Source organism: Haliotis rufescens, unplaced genomic scaffold, assembly GCF_023055435.1.
Source record: "Haliotis rufescens isolate VD_foot unplaced genomic scaffold, xgHalRufe1.0.p SCAF_5, whole genome shotgun sequence".
In the NCBI taxonomy this organism is placed as follows: domain Eukaryota; kingdom Metazoa; phylum Mollusca; class Gastropoda; order Lepetellida; family Haliotidae; genus Haliotis; species Haliotis rufescens.
The window spans coordinates 18,128,194-18,150,044 of NW_025964223.1; the positions used below are offsets into that span (position 1 = coordinate 18,128,194).

The 21,851-nt window shown below is 39.4% G+C and overlaps 1 protein-coding gene across 1 annotated transcript; it reads right to left on the reverse strand.

Moving 5' to 3' along the window:
* Positions 1-6,661: 6,661 nt before the first annotated feature.
* On the reverse strand, positions 6,662-17,392 carry LOC124145232. The gene is made up of 5 exons (XM_046514960.2): positions 16,911-17,392; positions 15,699-16,031; positions 14,614-14,730; positions 12,206-12,281; positions 6,662-11,915 (listed from the first exon to the last, which is right to left on the reverse strand). Exons 1-5 carry the CDS (start codon positions 16,990-16,992, stop codon positions 11,075-11,077), a joined length of 1,449 nt encoding a protein of 482 aa, XP_046370916.1. The 5' UTR covers positions 16,993-17,392; the 3' UTR covers positions 6,662-11,074.
* Between the last annotated feature and the right edge of the window lie 4,459 nt (positions 17,393-21,851).

Sequence of the window (21,851 nt, forward strand, 5' to 3'; positions counted from 1 at the left end):
GTACGCTTTGAACAAATGAATACATATTTCGCCATCAACCAGAAATGTTTAAAGTCTTTATGTTCCTAAACTCATCCAAAATTTGAATCCAAAAGGGATATATCTCACTGATCAATTTCGTCCGTTTGAAAGAAAAATTTGAAATTCGCCCACTATCTATGGCTCTAACATATTTGACACTGTCGGTTTAATGTCGAACACTCTTTTGTGTTTCGCGCCCGACCTTTTCTAGACAGATGCGCACGTAAAAGCAAATAGACTACTCAAGTAAGCACTTTAACTCTCCAACAACATGTTACTATAGTGATGTTAAAAACATAACAACATAACAACAAAACAACGGCATACTAATGTATAGTTATTCAATTCTGGAAAGGACAATTTTTCTACATTTTCTTTCTCAATAATGTAAATATAAAGAGTAAGAGAACCAGTCTCGATTATCCGCCGAAAGAGATTCCATTGGGCGTAGAAGGCAAAACAACGGTGAAGCATATGAAAGGATCACTGAAAGTCAATGATGACACCAAGTATTCACGCCTTATCGTTAGCACACAATTTGCATAAACTGATATTCACTTTTTTATCACATTATTAGAATGAACATTCATGGTTTGAAGATGTTCATTATCAAGAAGATGCATTAAATGTATATATACACAAATGGAATATGCACTTCGTTTTCACTATTTGTCATTAATTTTGAACCTAGTAGTGTTCGCAATCATATAGCAACTACATGTAACAATGAATCTTCGGGCTCAAATGGAGATATAAATTAAATATGGTTATTTACATTGTGTCAGTCATCGTCACCGGAATATAATTTCATACGTGTGTCGAATAGATTCTGGTGTAAAATCATACATCACACCAGAATACTGTTGACTGTCACTGTCAGTGTTTCAAACACTGGTTGTGATCAACCCTTCGCATACATCACCAGGATGGGTGATGGTATTAGTGGTACATTTGTGCTAGCTAAAAGAGCCTCCTTTGATGCTCCAAAAACAAGTATGCAAGATAACTCGTTAATAGGCAAATGTATGCACGACGTCATAGGTCAGTAAGGTTAATAATAGTTACGCTGTTCCTATATAATGAAGAAATAAGTCATTTAATCCTTGACGAAGCTCTAACAAGGGAGAGGAATGAGTTTCCGTATTAGAAAGTGCTAACTACGACACGAAAGGAAAATGTCATCAACAAAGTCGGGATAAATTCCTTTGTTCATAGATGAGGTGGTCTGAGAAGCGAGCGAAACTGGCTCGCTCAGCAAACACATAGGCAATACCCCTAACATTCCCAAGCACCATTTTATCAGCATCTGATAGTTATGAAACTATATACTAGTTCATTCTTAACAGTTTACATCTATCCTTGTTAGTACTAATAATATAAAGGACAAACGTCGGGCGGAATACAAATGTAGACTTAAGAAAACCTGGTGGTCAAAGCTGAAAGCTCGAAATTAAGTTCAAAGTCACAAATACTTATGCTGTACGCTTACTTTTGTATTCTTTTGGTGTTGTTGACTGGACAAAACAAGCAATTCACGGCATCGACACGAAAGGTCATGTCAGACAACAGATCCCACCACCCTCGCTCTTCCCTCAATCGCTTATATTCACCAAATATAATGGGAAGGTGTGGTTTGATTAACGTGGAGGACCGCCATGATATAATTGTATTGTGCACTTTTACACACATGTATTTGTCTGACGATCCTCTTGTGAAGCATGTCAAGAGTCATGATGAAAACGAGGCATTCCACAGTTTTCTTAAACGAGCCAAGGATGCCGGACATAATCGCAATGTCAGTGTTGATTTTGTTGATGGTTCTGTACTGCTGGACGGAACAGAAATGCGTGTCAACCAAGCGAAGTGTCATATAAAATCGGAAGGCTCACTGAACGACCACTGTATGTGCAGTGTGTTGAGAAGTCGGGCAACCCTGAATGCAGAGTCCTTTTCTTGAATGATGTCGACTGACCTGAAAAGTGAAACAGAAGTGCTCATTATGGAATGAATGTAATGAGACTGTCTTACACTGTCAGCAGTTGCTCGGTTTGTGCACGAACACAGTACCTTAAGCGATATGATGGCCTGGCTCGATCATTTTATCGCCGTCCTCGGCATGCTCGTGGTTTTGACTCAGACGTCCATCAATGGTACGACCCTGTACATGTAGAGGGCGTCATGGAAAATGATACTATCGGTCCGTATACAACCTCAGGCATATCAAGGCCAACGAACCTGATCCTCATCTCCTTTTTGATAAATCCAATGAAATCATTTATATCATTGAATTCTCTGTCCCGTTTGACACTACAGTAAACTACGTTTATAACGAACACGCTTATAACGAACTGACGGATATAACGAACTTACTTTATTGTCCCGACTATTTGTGGTAGTTATGTTGTATGTATGCTTATAACGAACTACGGTTATTACGAACTAATATTAGTGGTCCCTTTGAGTTCGTTATAACCGTAGTTTACTGTAATATGATTGACAAGATTCAGGAAAAACATGGCAAATATGCAGACCTGGTTTATGAAATGTGACGATTGCATCCCAAGTACCAAGTTGTCCGACTCCCCGTTGTTCTCTGTTGACTGACATTGGGAGAGTACCCGGGTTTGCACAGCCCCCCTGACACTCTGCAGAAAGCTGTAGTGTTGGGAAGTCTTCACATTCTCCGAAACGATCTTGGTGGTTTCGAATAAACAACGCTTCCCAGGAGAAGTCTCATTAACTGTCTGGGATGTGTGTAAATGGGGGCAAGGGCCCCGAGCTGATGATGAGCCTAACCAGCCTGACTGTGCCAAGATCACCCGAACCCTCTTTGCTGCATTTATTTATTTTAATCTATAAGATATGATAATAGTGGGTCGAACCTGAAAACATATTAACAGAAGAGTATGATTATATTCGGATAACTGTTATTTTTTTTAAATACTTCTTCCAGTGATATTAACATCAGGAAAGAATATAGTAACGTAAACAAATCTCACAACAATACTAGATGTCTGTGGTAGCGTTGCTTTACAGGCACGTATTGTTGTAGGGGAGGTAACTCTGTTGGGTATCTATTCACGTGAGAGGTGCGTCACATGCATGGATCTTCGCGTGCGACATATCACATGTGCTCGCCAGGGGTCAGCCATCTTGAATGCGATGAACGACTGTAACATTCCTGAATAAACATCTGAACCTGCTCAGAACATGTCGTACGTCGCATACAACAATATCCAACTCCATGCTGTATTGTATCTTATATTATGTACTGAACAATACAAAATGTCTGAAGTACAGGCATATATATTTTGAAGGTGTTAGGTATTTGTTTAAAACGATCTTCAAGAATATACTTGTCAGTAGTCTAGCCATACAGCTTTGTAAAAGTTACTCCCCCCCCCTATTATATTAAGTCCGTGGTTTAACATCTAGTTTATAGGAAAGATTCTTTCAAAATCAGCCACAATATTTGTACTCTTATAGCCGGTAGGAAACGAGAGTCTATGCCCCACTTATCGTAAGGGGTCAAGTAAAACATACTTTATTTCCTAAGCTGAGTGCCAATCTGTCTAACTAAGCCACGCATAGAGTGGTTTTTGGAGATAATACGACATACTAAAATGCTATCCCCGCCTAACGTATTTATAAACCCTCCAGATAAGTCCTTTGTGTTGAGGAAACTGTGACAAGATTACTTTGAATAAGTAGCTACAACCTGGGTGTGAGCATACCTCATGATCATGGCAACGCGAGCTGCTGACAACGAAGTTGTATCGATCGTATGGATACCGTCGCTTTACACTATCGGTTCGGTTCAATATGTCACGCAAATACAAACCATCTATATCTTAAAATAACATGTGATGTGGTACTTATAAAAAAAACTAAGAAAAGAAAGATATACATAAACAAGAAATGGGGTGAAGTGTTAACACATGATGGTTAAAATCATTTATGGACGTTTACAAACATACAATTGGTAAAGCACTAATTTAAATGTAATAGCACTTCATATCCAGTAATTCTTAGGAATTGTCCTTAGCCAAGGCAGACCGAGTTTGTAGACATTGCACTGTAGTTGATTATAATGTTTTGTCAGACTGGTCAGATCATACTGGTTCTGGTTCACGTACATAATGTACATATTTTTGTGGTGCTGATTTGGCACCAACCAATCACAACCGATGCAGACGTAACAGTGTCCAACCTTTAAAGATCTTCTCTTCTTATATTGTCAGTCTTGGTCACTCGTATCATCAGCAGCATTATCAGATTCAGATACACTTTATTCCTCTGTCTCATCTACATGAAATATACTGACTGTCATTATTCGTTTTAGACGCTTCATCGTGTGTCACTCAATCCATCCAGTCTAGAATGAAACTATGGTGCCACTGAGAATAGCTTGTAAATTAAAGGATACAATTCCAAGTCAATGAATTGACAAACTTGTCTTCCTTTCTTCTTTTCAGTTTCCTATCAATCCACCTTCCATGATCTCGATGCTTTTTCCGTTTAAGTTTCACATTCTCCCGATACATGTTATAGACACGAGACCACACACGTTACAGGCCGACTTCTTGCCATTCATTTCCAATCAAACGTATTTTCATTTTGGACTTTGTCTCCATTCTGCTGCGGCACGGCTTCCTTGCTGTCGCTGTCCTCATTGTCACTCGTACATTTTCTCAATTATTTCCGTTTGTTCTCGGGGCACCATGTCTTGGTGTGATGTTGGCCTTACATGTTCCCGATCAAGACTCCGCAATCGGTACAAGCATGACGTTGGAAGAGTAACTCGTTATGTCATCAAACTTATCAGTACTGTAGTTTTCGCCTGTAAAAGAGTTTGCCTCAAATGATGATGTTGTGGTGTGATGTGGGTGAGAATAGTCACGCATCTGTGTGCTACGCCTTTGGTTGACACAACAGAGCTTTTGTTACGGGTCATATCAGGTTGTATTGACAGGTCAGTCTGCTTTTTGTTCAGAGTCATTGTTAAAATAGTAGGCCATAGATTTTCAGTGATCCATTCATATAATTTTCGCCGCTGTTTTGTCTTTAACGACCAGTGGAATCCTATTCGGTGGATAATCGAGACTGGTTATTCACTGGTTTTGAATTTGTATATTTACGTTAGTATTACGTAACAGCGGCAGTGACCCTACTTTGGTAAATATTTTGTTCCTGTTGTTTCAATTTCAAATTAAAAGTTTAAACCTATTATTGTCAGAATGAACAATGGTTTTGAAGAACAGTGAATGAGCAAGTAAGTATGCTTTTACGCCGCATTTAGTAGTATTCCAGCCATATCGCGGCAAAGGACACCAGAAATGGCTTCACATTTTGTACCCATGTAGGGATTCGAACCCGGGTCTTCGGCGTGAAGTGTGAACATTTCAACCACCAGGCTACTACGCCGTCTTGTGAACATGGATAAGTGATTTTTATTTGATGATTGCAAGATCTCATGTCTTTGTCAAGATATTCAGTATATAACAAACGCTCAATGCTTGGAGATGTCTGCAGTCAACATTAGGTGTGTTTCCATTCATACAACATGCCACTAATATAACGCCTTGTCACCACCATAAAGATCAGTTATGCATTAGCAATAGCTTGATCAGTTTCTTTAAAGGGATGATTTGATTTCCTTCCATTGTCAATGAAGTCCGCTCAACAGCTATTGCACATTACGTAAATATACCTGACAGACCAACGCGACAATAGGAATATAAAACGTTACTTGAATGGGGGCCGTGTAATTGCCTTTTCTATAGCTGTGTGTAGAATACCATAGCGGCCGAATGGCTGGCGTCGTTGTAACGATCGGGGGACAATGCTATAATACAATGTAGTTCCAAGTCTGTAACGCTGTCGTGACAAAATCCTTAGACCCTTCCCTTGATTCATTTGAACCCACAAACAGTTAGCAATCCTCCATTTAATATACAATGAGTGGGATGGTGTGTGTTTTGCGGGGGTGGGGGTGGTCGCAGTGATTTTGTTAGAAACAGGATATGTTGCGATAACGGCTTCACAACACGCATTTTACCAGCGAATAATTAATATTCTCCAACCCAAGACATCAAATTCTCGGTTCTGTCAACTTTTTTAACTCCTTAAATTGTTTTACACAGAAACTCTATTTGTATCGAAATACGGATAAAAAGAAACATTTCGACACACGCCGGGCATTCGGGTATTCGACAGTCAATACTTGGTGTCATCGATTTACGCGTAGTTCGAAACAAGCGATGCACTGATAATGAACCACAGTGTCACATTGTCTCAATACATGATATATCGAGATAATGGCGTTCGAGGTAATAGGGCTTCGCCGTATCTTGTATATCAAAAGCGACATCAACTTCTATAACATTAAGAATAATTCATGGTACTATTATGACTACATCATGAGCATGTATTTTGAAAAGCACTTTCAAATGGAGTTAATACTACATGTTAGTGACAAAGTGAGCTCATCTTGTATAAGAAAACTGATATCACGTTTTTGAAAATTGCACGTCTCTAATAAACAGCTCATGACTTTTAACACTGAGTCGTGTTCCTGCATTTGAATACAAGTTATAACGTTGACACATATAAATGGTTATCTGTAAACACAACAAAACAATTTTTACTATATAACATTGTATAATATAGAAAAATAGAATGTCACATATATCAAACAATTGTTATAATCTAGGCACAGATTTCCAAGTATTTCTAACATAGAATGGAATGCCGTAATTCAAGACAATCGGGACATTAATCACCATACGAGTCTGTTAGTCCAATGCTTCATCGATGCCTGCATATAGTAGTATTCATCACACGTGCTACATCCAGTCCTTCGTTAATGGAAACTATATGACGGATGTACGTTTTTAAGGAATGTACAATAGAATTGCAGTTGCCACTGTTGAGATCAATTACTCTTCATTCCATGGGAAACCTAATGTGAATTGGATAGGGTTGAGATCCGTATAAAATATCAGTTGAGTGATCACATCTTCCCGAGGCAAGGGCGCTAACTGACTATAAAAGTCCAGTTCCATTCCATGCACCTCGCGACGTAAGACCCGGGTTTTTTTTACAATATAGATCTTGATTATCGATCAGATCGTTTTGAATGAGTGCCGCCAATTTGTTTAAGTAAATGCAAATGATATGAGAGGTGGAGTCTGTTTGGTCAATCGAAGGAACATAGAAAGGACATAACTCGTGACAGTTAGTGGTAATCACCACTACGAACGAGCCAAGAAATTCCAACCAGTTTCGACAAGGGTGGAAACTGGACTTTATAGTCAGTTAACTCCCTTGCTTCGAGAAGATGAGTAAACATAGTGTGTCAGCATATTATGGGGGGACAACCCAACGTGAGGCAGTATATGAGTTGATGACATTACACAGCTATATTGGAAACTGGCAAAGTATTATAATCGGAGCGAATCTAGGATTCGAACCCACGACCCTTGGATCAACGTGATCACACGCCAGGGCCTGCGTTTGACTCTACACCTATGTACACTTCTGAAGCCTTATCTTGTTGATTTGCTACAGGAAAAAATATCAAAGCAGGTAACAGCCTCACTCAATCGTCCCAGGTGAGGAGCAGACACAACACCGGGTGTCTTGTTTCCTTCACTAACAACGGGTACCGTATTCGACGTGATAAGCGCCCAGGGCGCTCTCAAAATTAGAAATAGGGGGCTCTTATTAGAATATTATTTTGGTGAAAAAAGACAGAGTTGAAAGATAAATTTCATGCTGACAGTCTGAAATGTTAATGTACGACAGATATATTTTTTCCAGAACTTTATTGCCCATAATTAAGGGTGCATATATAGCACACGAGTGTGTATTAAACGCGAATAAATAAGTCTTGTGAACATTGATCAATCGGAAGGGGTGCTAATTGGGATTCTTCACCAGCCAATATATCAGCAAATGTCACCGTGGGCGCTTATTAGAGCGGGACGCTTATTACGTCGAATACGGTATTCATTTATGTACACGTATATTGATATTATCTACATTCCCTCCATCATCCAGGGGTTATTGTTATTAACAGTAAACAGATAATCTACACATTTGATGGTCATATTTTGATTTAACATAGGATTGTTTTACATTTAAAATTATAGGAATCATGTATGCATAATTGTAATATCTTTACATAGGAAATACATACATAAGCACTTGTACTAGTATATATATCTTAAATATAGCATACGTACCATATCTCTATCATAATCAAATAGCAAACTGTCCTGCAGTTTAAGTACATTGAACATTCTGACAAGGCGAATTCCTTATCAGAATTACAAGGCTATAAAACACGATACAATACACACTTATACGCATCACAACAATGTATCACATTATACTAGACATCAAAGAGCTTTTTTTATCACATGAGACATTTTGATCTGAATGCCAGATAAATACATCCTGTTTTATAAGCATTTACAAGGCAGTTGCTGCCTCCTGTAATAGAAAAAACAGATGGTATAATGTATTAGGCAATGGTATTATAAAACGCAATGCATCAATTCTGAAATGTCAGCGTGTTGTGTTCAAATTATGTACATCACCAGACTCGGTGGGGTAATCTCGGTAGCGATGAAAGACATGCAAATTACCTGTATACAAATTCCATTTGTCTAGTTTCTAGAATCATATTTTATATTCATGAAGTATTCATTACAAGGGAGCGATTATCTAGAACAGGTTACTACACATACAAAATTCATGACATGCAACGACGGTTGGGACAAATTATTTTTCCATCAACATCATTTCTGCCGGATCAAGACGCCCGAACAAGCGTTATTGTTTGTCTCATCGATATGACCGTCGCCATGGCATTCTAGGTAACCTAATGACCCGTAGGCCTTTAAAAAATTGGTATGTTATCCTTCGATCGTGGTGAACTATACACTATAGGTAATAAAAATACTATTTATAACTTGAAGGAGAAAAATTATGTTTTAACTACATAGTAGCGTTTTACTGAGCGTCTGTGGAGCGTGTTTTATCGTCCTAGTCAGGCTATAATAAAACCTCTGACTAATTGCTTACATAATGGAATCAATTAAAGTCAATAACCTCGGGTGCTCGTTTGAGATTTTATAGATAAAATGAAGTCAGTTGTTGTTACATTCATTTTCAACGTCCAAGAATTTTTCACATAAATACAGTTAACTACGGTTATAACGAACTCAAAAGGACTACTGTTTTTAGTTCGTTATAACCGTAGTTCGTTATAAGCATATATACGGTACAACTACAGCAAATAGTCGGGACTAAAAAATAAGTTCGTTATATCCGTCAGTTCGTTATAAGCGTGTTCGTTATAACCGTAGTTTACTGTAACATGATTTGGGCATACATACATGCACAATATGCTAGTGACATAGTTATACAAAATGTACGTTTACTGTTCAAATTCAGATAGCCAAATAGTACAACATTTTGTATATGATGATATGAAAACAAAGTGCACGCGTCTTCGTTAAATTCTTGATGTATCACGAGTGAGTTGTTCCCACGACACACAACGTTCACCTCGGATGGAAATGTTTGCGAGTGTATGCAGGGTTCAAATGTATGCGTGTATTTGAGGACAACACTCCAAACATAATCACTCCCAGAGGCATACTTGTCTAACTGGTTTACGTACCCTAAGTCCACAAACATTGGACACAGAGGTACGTGCTGATAATAATAGAACCGTGTTTTCATAGAGGGTTTGAATAAATGTAAAGGTATGATAAAATACTTCCATACAGTAGGCCCACGCATACAGACAACATGCCCAAACCTACACAGCGATCGTGACTGGGCCGGGTTCCACAACGGTCAATAGAATGTACACCGACCGTTGGAAAACTGAACAGCCTCTGGCCCATCAACGCTAAAGCACAGCTGTCAGTGGGAGAGACACATTAAGGGTGTTTCTTCGCATCACAGAATACATTCACAAGCCCATTTATTTCAAATTCCAATGAAAATATGTCGCGAAAGATGTAAATCCGGGTATACATTACACATGGGTGAACAAGACATCTCACACAAAGATCCATGTTGTTGGTTATAGCGTATCACCCAACTGATGCTTCACATGGGAAGAAACTATATGTATACTTTCGTAAAGCACTGTTCTTATAAAGTTACACTCACTTTGATTTACGAATATATGGCGAAAAGAATAAGTCAATTCGACAAATTGCTTTTTTATACGTGTTGCAGTAGGGTAAAGAACTGAATTAAACCTGAACAAAATCAGAAGCTGACCTTTGCTGTTCGGTAGCGGAGCACATCCTTACCACGAACACCTTCTGGTGTCACTGATTTTCAGTGGTCCAGTCATATAATGTTTAGTGCTGTTTGAGTTTAAAATCCTATGGAATTTGTTTTGGCGTTGGGACAGGATATTCCCTGGCGTTGACGTGTTATATTTATGCAAATACAACACGTCTACGCCAGAGAATAATCAGTCTCGAACAGATTCCATTAGGCGTGTTATAGCGGTGGGAATTATTTGGATGGATCACTGAAAATCGATGACGACACCAGGTGTTCATAATAAGGATGAGCATGTCCTACCCACCCGGTAGTACCCCCACTCACACAATGTGCATGAAAAGTGTTTGTTTCCTGACACAGCAAAAGTGTCAGATAATATAAGAGTTTAAATTGGAAATTTTCAATTTCAAAACAAAGAATCTAAACATTCCCCATGCTATAATTTTGCATTTAAGGTTCGTGTTACTCCTACAAATATACATAATATTAAACTCAGTTTCCTGTTTACTACTCTCCCACTCTCCTGTATTATATTGAGCAAGCGCCATCACCGGTAGCTGGTGAAGTATTTAAAAACATCATGTATCATGTTTCAACAAGCATAATAGCTCAACACAAGTGCAACATGGTATCCATACGAATGAAACCGTCTATTTTGGCTTTGTTTGTTTCACTCTACTTTTTCAACACATACTCATTAAAGATATATACATCCAGCCAAGGCACAATCCACCCGTTACATTCTTAAATGTGAGGTACCATTTGCCTTTTTAGGTGGCTTGATAGGCACTGCATACATTGCATTGACATAGTCAGGGGGGTGGCCATTGGCTAATATTCCTGTCCCGTTCGTTTTGTCTTGATTGACCTCAGAATCAGGAATTGCGGTCACCTGTTCGTCACCAACGAGATATTTCCTTTGAGTCTCAGTGAGACCGTTGTTGTTCTCAATTGAACCTTCCACGTCCACTTTCAGATTCCCTATGCCGGGAGAGTGCTCGGTATCCTCATCGTCACCCACACCCGAGAACAAGGAATTAACCAATTCTCCTTCAACTGTTTCATCACTCACGTCATGCTGATTATCGTCACCGGCATGCTGGTTTGGCACAAGAGAATCGTAATGGACATCTACCGAGGTGGACGCCTCTTCAGGAACGTCCATCAGCTCTTCATTGAAACTGCACCGGTCCATGAAAATTCCACCACCTTGTTGGGGACTCACGACATCAAAGACATCGTCATTATCTTCTTCATTTAGAACTTCAGGCACATTGTTATCTGGACCCTGACTGGCGCTTAAACTGTTAGTGCTTGTAGAACTAGGAGAACCCTTCCTGCTGGCAAACAGTTTCCGAAACCTTCTTCCTGCCTGAGAGCCTGTGGGCGCTGGACGTCTTCGGCTCCGCGACCTTCCTCGTCTAGGCTCTCCATAGTAGAGTCGCTTTATCCTAATAGTCAGAGTTTTAAACCATGAGTACCTCAGCATCTCTGGGTCTTTGTTTTCCCTTGCTACGGCTTGTACTGATTGTTCTGCATTTGCCTTCTTTGCGTTGTGCTTCTCTCTCCTCCTTTCTCTGCAATAGGTTTACAGGAAATACGTTAAGTATGTTTCAGATTTGAAGACCGGCATTAAAGAACGATTGAAGCACATTCTATTCAATTTTACGAGTTGCAAAAAGAAGATTTCATTACTGTTATTATACATTGTCTTCGAAATGAAGTAATTGAATAACAACACAACACTGTTCTTTTTGGCTTTGTTTGCAGGGCTCCTAACGATATAAATAGTTCGCCGACGCAACTTGTTTCTTAATGGTAAGGCAATATGCCGTGCGGAGTTTCGATAATTCAAATATGGGCATACCTGTATCTTACACAGAGAAATACTGGTACAAGCAATATGACAAATCCACCAAACACACCGAACGCTGAAGCCAGAACTGAAAACATAAGAATATAAACTATATTGGCTTTACATTAAAGTTTACATTGTCCACGTTCCTCTCTCTCTCTAGGAGAAAGAGAGAGAGAGAGAGAGCGAGGGAGGGTGAGAGAGGGAGAGAGGAGGGAGGGAGAGAGAGCGAGGGAGGGAGGGGAGAGAGAGAGAGCGAGGGAGGGAGAGCGAGGGAGAGAGGGATGGAGAGAGGGAGGGAGAGAGAGCGAGGGAGAGAGAGCGAGGGAGGGAGAGAGGGGGAGGGATGAGGGGGAGGGAGCGAGGGAGGGAGGGAGGGAGGGATTGAAAGAGGGAGAGAGAGGGGTGGAGGGAGAGAGAGGGAGGGAGGGAGGAGAGAGAGAGGGAGGGAGAGAGAGAGAGGGGTGGAGGTAGAGACAGCGAGGGAGGGGAGGGAGGGAAGGATGGAGGGAGAGAGAGTGAAGGAGGGAGGGGAGATAGGGAGAGAGGGAGAGGAAAGAGAGGGAGGGATGGAGAGAGGGAGAGAGAGGGGGAAAGAGCGCGGAGAGGGAGGAGGAGAGGGAGGGGGAAGGGCGAGAGGGAGGGGAGAGAGAGGGGGAGAAAGAAAGTGAGGGAGAGAGAGAAAGAGAGGAAGGAGGTTTGTTGTACATCATGACACATAATATGACTGAGTGAGTGAGCGTGGTTTTACGCCGCCTGTAGCGATATTCCAGCAATATCACTGCGAGGGGCACCATATATGGGCGTTACTTGTACGAGCCGATGAATGCTGCAGACAGTAAGCGGATATTTTACTCCCTCGCAGACTGCATTGGTCCAGCTTTATGTCACAGCAGCCTGTGCATATATTAACCCGGAGGTCTGAGGAACGACCAGCGGAGCATGAAGACATACAATCACTCATTGTACACATTGTAAGCGCCCTATCCTGATAAGTAGGCTCTTACAACAAGTATGAGATAATGTGCACGGACATTCCTGCCTTGGAATCTCCGGCAATGTTGAACATGTATTGGAAACATTTATCTGAATACAACTTTGTGGAAGTTAACCAAATCGTAAAACATCCTCATTGGTGGTTACATTTACTAAACGGACAGTAAATCATCATGTGTAGAATGTTGTGTTACTTGACCATCATTCTACTTGAGTTTTGTTGGAGGAAATTAGGTAAATTCTGTATATTTCATTACGTTTGGACCATCAACATATCATGTTTCTACACTCAGTATCACGTCAACCAAACCCAAATAACTGTCCAAATTGTTCCTAGAATTATTCCAATTACACACGAACCAGGCCATACAGGTATTTCACACCTAGCGGTATAGATTCAGACTCTAGTATTTGGTTTTTAACATTTCCTACCACCTTTATGAAGCATGTGCTTTAACTTGCACCAAAACATCTTCCTAGTGCGAACAAAGATCTTACCTTCAATTCTATTGTTTATGATGAGACCTGCAGTACTTCGGGCTTTTCTCCCACATTAAGCTGACACACCGCGATATAACTGGAATACTGTTAAAAGCGGCGTTAAACCCCACTCACTCGCTCACTCACTCACTCACTATTGTTTATGATTGTATTTGCCTTATCATCAATAATTACCTTCATTTTATGGTGTGTGTTTTTATAAACAAGACCAGACAACAAACGACAGTTTATTTGCTGCGAGCTGAATCCTAAAAAAAATCTGATACCTTCAAACAAGAAAAATGGGATTTACTCCTTTGAAACGTTTCGTGATCACAAAAGTATCTCCATTGTTTGTGTAGTCTGGTGTTGGAATGTACGTTATTCTAGAAAAAATATGACATTATTTATGTCCGAAATAGAATTAATGTTGTGAAAACCAATACAAGCTCACAACATTATCGTACAATATTTGATCAAGTTTGTTTGCTTTGTCACAAGATTCCTGTGACCACATGTGTACGGATGACGACCACAGTTCACATTGAACTGGAGCTTGGCAGCGAAAAAATGAATATAGCCTGGTGTTGTATGTACTCGAAGGATAAGTATAACATTGCTTCCCAGTTAACGATATGTCATTTAATATTGTACTGTAGTTATGTCTGTACTTTAGTTTGGACGAAAGCCGTTTTGAAGAATATTGCAGTGTGTCACGGGTTACGCTAGTCGGTAATAAGAAATTGACCAAGATCGTAGACGTTTACAACTTGGGTGAAACCTACTAACACAGGGCTGACACGCCAAGGAAGGCTGCTAATGAGGGCTCAACTGTGCCAAATGTATTGACATAGATTGTGGTTGACGGAGGTTGATGTTACGCTGCATTTATACAATTCTTCTGGTCTTATACCAAGTATAACAAATGTAACTATTGAGCTTACGTGTCCCTTCAATGGGCCCTTCCGTTGTTGTCGTCGTGATGGGTGTCGTTGTTATTTTTGGCGTTGTTGTTTCCGGTATAATCACATTGGCTCCTCGACACCGAAGACTTATGGTTTCTGAAAATGGACAAGGTGAAACCCTAATGTTGACATTCTCTTTCAGCCGGCTATTTTCCCTCTCTGAAATCTCACTCAAAATAGCAAATAATATATTTAGATTAGCAAGAGAATTTATGGATGTCAAATTCTTTATTATGAGGAACAAAGCGTTTCGGAGTATATACTTACTCCTTCATCAGGTGAATGATTCACCTGATGAAGGAAGATGAAGAAAGGTGAAGGGGATGAAGGCGTTGGTATATGCTCCGAAACGTTGTGTTCCTGATAATAAAGAAGATGACACCTATACATTCTCACCCTTATGTGTGTCAATTCTAAATGACATTCAACGACTAAATAAATAACTCCTAACATATCGTGATTTAATAGTACAATCAATAACAAAACCTCAAGGTATTATAGTTTTGTCAGAATAGCAATATAGATATAAATATATTCTGTGACAGATTAGCAAATGCAAAATTTTATAGGTCGAAATTCCATCAGCTCCAGCCTTTAGGGTCTACTTTTCACAAATTATGAGGTTAGTCAACATGCTCTTTCTAGGTAGATTTCAAAGAGCGTCACACGACTCTTGCTTTCGGGATAACAACATTTATAACCTGTTATGGTGGCTTCTGACAAAAAATATGTTCAATGCAATTCTCGATTGTCATCAATCTCATTTGTTCCCGTGTCTTTTTAGTAAAACAATTGACATGCCTTTGCATGTTTGTGACATGTGCATGTAGCCTCATATGGGGTAAAATAAGCTGACCTATTTGATAGTGATTCATAAACATGTGATTATTATATAGTTGGAATCGTATAATGGACTCTCCTTACAGCAGAGATTTCATAACACTGTGGAATGGGTTTTATGTACAATTAGAATGGGTTCTGTTTCCAGATATGAATGTTTTATTACACTTACATTTATCTGTCATCATTTAAACTATGCTTTCAAGAAGAATGTTGTAACTTACTTAATGATGTAAAGCTTATCATTCCCCCAACAGACTGGTTCTTGTTGTCTGTTACGTCAAGCAATATCTTCTGCTCAATAACAGAAAGGTATAGGTTCCATGTTGTAACTCCCTGCTGGACTTGTTCACATATATCCCAGGTTGATATTGTCAATACACCAACCTCACACATTTTAGTTACATCGTTGGCCGTAATTGTCACATTAGAGTCGATATTGACCCTCTGTAATTTGCAAGAGCAGTTCCCATTGTATCCATTCAGCTCGGACAGAGCGATGTTCAGATTGATCCTTCCATCCTGATAAACTATATCATCCAGACATGTGGTCAAACCTGTTGAATAATATAAAAATGCCATATTTAAGAGCCCGTGCACTGTTCCATTGGTAAAACGTAGCCAGTGTATCATGTCTCCAGTAAAGTACGATACTACCCTGGTCTATTTCCGATCATTGCTTCGTTTTGAGTTGACGCAACGACTTAGGCCATAAAATTAAATGTACTCAACTCTTATGCTTGAAACACGCCACGTTATAACCATTACTAGATATCGTCTCAAATGCAACTGGGAGAGCCTGGTAGCATAAGGAATAAGCCAACTGATTTGGTCAGACTACGCCATCACTCTTCAACCATATACATGACATATATGGTATGTTTGTAAATGAGTCGTTTGAAGTTCTTTTGAATTCATATCGCAGCGAGGACGTCAATACATACGTTTTACATGCATGAAACTCGAACCATGGTCATGCCATGACCCTGCCAGGAAGAGCTAACGCATTTAAGTACGGAATGATTTGTACACATGTTAATGCACGAGTTTGCATTGTGGAAAGTTCAATAAAATCGTAAATGCCCATGCGCGTGTCCGATTGACTATCGAATAAGTCCAAATAGCATGTTGTGTGAAGTACATCACATTTGGGATAAGGTTTATATCCTGGCTCGAACAATTCATTATAGTATGCATAGGGTGAATGGTATAGGGTGAATGCTCTCGTGCAAATGATAGAACCTAGTAGAAATGCATTCATGGGTAGAGAACACACAACGAGAAGACAGCAAGTTGACGTTCGTGACTCACTTCGCCGGTATGTGCAACATTATGACACTGTCAGGAATGTGACGAAATGGCATGTGACCCACACCAGACTCGTTAATTTGTAAATCTAACTTAGGAAAACAAAAGAAATCCTACAAGACACCAACCTTCCGCCATGCCGATGCATGTTAACACCACAACAATAGCCCACGAGAACACCAACATGGCGACGCATTTTCTCCTCTTCATTGTATTTGGTCCACCGTCAGCTGGAATCAGCCTCCTGTCTACACTCACAGCCGACGAACACAGCAGACATTGAAAAAACACATATTCCCCATCCAATAGATAAATGGAATCAATAACATTTACATGGGAAACATAGAAGCGATATCATGTTATCCCGCAGACGTGTATCCAGCGGAGGTATTTCCATTCTTAGAAGTTGAGGGACGAAACAGGTTTGCGACTGGTAGATCGGGTGTATGAGCACGTCAATACATATGTGTTGTGGCTGTGGTGTAACTGTGTTCTTCAAAGTACTTATGAAAGGGTCTTCTGCTATTTATATTCACCCCTGGTGCGTCCCGTATATTGCTGCGGCCTATTTGTTGTAGCAGGTACAAGATTGATATGTCATCTGACGGGTTTCTTAACGATATCATTCAACCGGAACCGCTGCTGAAAGCCTGGTGTGTTTAACATGTAAGCTGATGTATTAATTATACTATATCTGGGAATAAGAACGCGGTCAATTCAGAGAAGTGTACATATACCCCGACCGGGACAAATAACTTAGTTTTGCTGTACCAGCACAATATATACCTCTAAATATTTGACCTCAGAACCATCGTCACGAGATCCCCTTTGTCCTCGCTTGGCTGGAAATGCATCCATTAGACAAAATCGAGGCTGGCTAGTGTTGTAACACATTGTCAATCCGACTGTTATAAACACTTTGTCGATGCAATGCCGTTTGGGGTTATCATTTTCATTTCAGGTTCAATATTCCCACTACGGGAATAAGAAGGGTGTTAATATGATTCTATGTGTTGTATATGTAGCGTGCAGGATGTGTTTTAGCTTGTCAAGGCGACAAATAATTCCTATGTTGACGCCACCAACCTGCCTGCTCTCTACTTCACGATCCAGTGCGTCCACATGCTTATGGCCTATTATCTTCACCGTGAGACGACTAGGCTGTATTGGATGGTAGTACACCTGGCCTACATCTGCGAAAGGACCGAACATATCAGAAAAATAAATTGTCCTCAGTGTTTACTCAAAACATATCTCGTTGTCAAGATGAACGTCCTGAAATTAATTTGTTGTGAAATATATAATTTGTTAGGCTCTCCAATTGACAGCAATAAAATGCGTGTTTTGTAGCAATGACCAAATATTTGTTGTGTATATTTTCATTTTTTGAGTAATGAGCTGCTAATATAGCTTCGGGTGACGCCAAAGTTAAGCAAATTATCATTGTTCACCTTTATTTAGACTTACAAAGGAAGTGTGATATTGATTTTGTATTGTTTGGGCAAATTGTTTATTCAATACACACGAGACACAAGAGCCTCAGTCGTTAAATTAGTCAACAATGCGGGTACAGAATATGTTGAATAATGCGTTGACTTAGTCAACAGTGCAGAAACAGAATATGTTGAATAATGCGTTGACTTAGTCAACAGTGCAGAAACAGAATCTGTTGAAGGATTAGTTAGTATTCTTACTTTCTTTATTGGAGAAGAAGATATTCAAGAATTGGTATTTTGTGCTTTATTTAGCCTTGGTCTTTGAATGTTTCCAATATTGTAAGGTCGATGGAAACTTTCATTTCATTTCTATTCCTCTTGACTCTCCTTTTAAATACTACAAATAATCACCATTTTCCTCAAGAAAATATATGTTTTTCACATGTTTATGTGTGGCATATGGTATTTCCAACATTTTGTTTATCATCGCGGTCGTGAGATTTTCATCTTAGGAAATTATTAAACTCCTTAATTTGACTTAAACTAGTATTATTCTTTTGTAAATAGCTGCTTGTAAGTTATACAATATTATACAACTAAACCTGAATATTAATGAATCAGATTGAACATCAAACAGATTGGGAGTAGGTGCAATGCGACCAATGTTAATTGTTCATTTCTACACTCACCACTCTTTAATTCACTTCTTTGACTTCGAAATATATTCGATGCAAAGACATCCGTCTAAAATCAACGCAAAAATGAGATATCAAACCCACCTGCCCACGACCACACCAATCTACAAATACATACAAGTTAAGCTTACAAACCCCAACCCATACTTCAGTAACCTCCACCCACACTCCCAAAACAACATTATCAGTTGCACTATTGACCCCACGCCACCAACCCTCAGCCCTCCATCCACCCAACTCCCTCTCCCTAACGTGAAAGGAATTGTTACAACACTACCATACCCGAGTAACCCTGTCACTGTCTCGTATCGTTCTGTATTTTCATTGTATCTATATCGCTTATAGCCACTGTATAAATGCCCATTGATTGAGTCTTATGATCGTGAATAAATGAATCGGTACAGGCAAACTCCAGACAGACGTGAATCAACACGCACTGTGTGACACACTCTCACAGCTGGCTAACTACTGTTTGTTTGTTTGTTTGTCTGTCTATTTGTTTTTTTTTCTTTCTTTGTATAACCACAGTAATACATTTCATGTATTCATGAATCATTACATCATATTTTCAACAGTTTACTCGATTTGAAATGGAATAAAATATTTGTCAGTATCTGTCGACATCTGTAGATACCAATGAGTGTTATGTATGTACATAGTAGCCTGTTTGCAAATTATGTTAAAGCTATATGTAGGTACGATATAGGTGTGACAGTAAAATTGGAGCGTGGAAATAATGACTGCTTTGCAATGACAAAAGGAAACAGTTACTAAAAATGTTGCTTACGATAAAAGCGAAAACATAGTTTCCATATTCGTCAGAAATCTACGTTTCCGACTGTATCAAAAGCTTGTGTGTATGAATCACTATCAAATAGCTATAATCATGACACCAGGTGTTCGTAGTGTTCACAAACCCATTCTGTGTATATAGAATTATCATAACGTACCTCAAGATATTAAGTTGTAGGCTGAAACTAAATGTTGAAGCTTATATTTACACACGTTGTAAGCTGAGACTATGTATTGAAGCTTATGGTTGAACATGCATCATGTTGTAGGCTGAGACAATGTATTGAAGCTTATGGTTGAACATGCATCATGTTGTAGGCTGAGACAATGTATTGAAGCTTATGGTTGAACATGCATCATGTTGTAGGCTGAGACAATGTATTGAAGATTATAGTTGAACATGCATCATGTTGTAGGCTGAGACTATGTATTGAAGATTATAGTTGAACATGCAACACGTTGTAAGCTGAGACAATGTATTGAAGATTATAGTTGAACATGCATCACGTTGTAAGCTGAGACAATGTATTGAAGATTATAGTTAAACATGCATCACGTTGTAAGCTGAGACAATGTATTGAAGATTATAGTTGAACATGCAACACGTTGTAAGCTGAGACAATGTATTGAAGATTATAGTTGAACATGCATCACGTTGTAAGCTGAGACAATGTATTGAAGATTATAGTTGAACATGCATCACGTTGTAAGCTGAGACAATGTATTGAAGATTATAGTTGAACATGCATCACGTTGTAGGCTGAGACTATGTATTGAAGATTATAGTTGAACATGCATCACGTTGTAGGCTGAGACAATGTATTGAAGATTATAATTAAACATGCATCACGTTGTAGGCTGAGACGATGTATTGAATATTATAGTTAAATATGCATCACGTTGTAGGTTGAGATGATGTATTGAATATTATAGTTAAATATGCATCACGTTGTAGGCTGAGACTATGTATTGAAGATTATAGTTGAACATGCATCACGTTCTAGGCTGAGCCGATGCATTGAAGATTATAGTTGAACATGCATCACGTTCTAGGCTGAGCCGATGCATTGAAGATTATAGTTGAACATGCATCACGTTGTAGGCTGAGACGATGTATCGAAGATTATAGTTAAATAGCACCACGTTGTAGGTAGAGACTTTGTGTTGAAGCTTATAGTTAATCAGAAAAAAATCTGTAGTGACACCAGGGATTCGTGAAAAGGGTCAACATGTGCTGCCTTACTGGTAGCACCCGCCACTCTCTCAATTTGTACACAAATGTGAGTGTGTGTTGTCTGACAACGAAATCTCTGCTAAAAGCATAGTCCATTGTCCGACTGTCTCATAATCGTGTATTTTTGAATTACTTGTTGGTGAAAGCCGGCACAAACACATGCAAAGGCAAGTCCAGTGTTCCCCTAAAAAACACGGGAACATATGGCTTAGGTTAACATATCGGTCATTACACTGATACACAGTCATGACACAGTTAGTATCACTGTATCTCATTCTGCCAGTCACTGACAATATGAAATTTGTTTTCAGGGCCTTTTTTTCCGTGTGCGTCCGTGTGCGATAAACTGTCTAAAACCAAAGATACAAGTGAAACAACGGATTCTACTAGCTGTGGAATTAATATAATAAGTGACAAAAAGTGCACGTTTACCGTGAACAACAATTAAACGAGTGATCTATAATGAATAATCAGACAAGTAAGGTTTGAAGGGGGTTTCCCGTATGGCAAATGTCTGCGTGTCTCTTGGTAGCGCGATTTCATTAACATCGAAAAGTCGTTATAAAACCGAACTCCTTTGACGTGCTTGCCCTCATCTGGCCTACACCTTATATCGCCTACACCTCATATGGCCTTCACTAAATACAAATGGTTACTTCCTCACCCCTGTTGTGTAGAATGGTACTGTCCATTAACCCATTAATGATTTCATTCATTAATATGAATTAATGACCTGAGTACATGGGCCTTTGAACTAATCCGATGCCATGAGACCTCGTGCTGGTGTTAACAGAGACCGAGGTGCAAGGATCGAGAGACTGAAGCAGCAGCTTGCTACTGGCAGAAGATCAGTGATCCAGTTTCTGGATGCAGTTGGACATTTCATCAAATTACAGTAATTTTGCTAGTAAT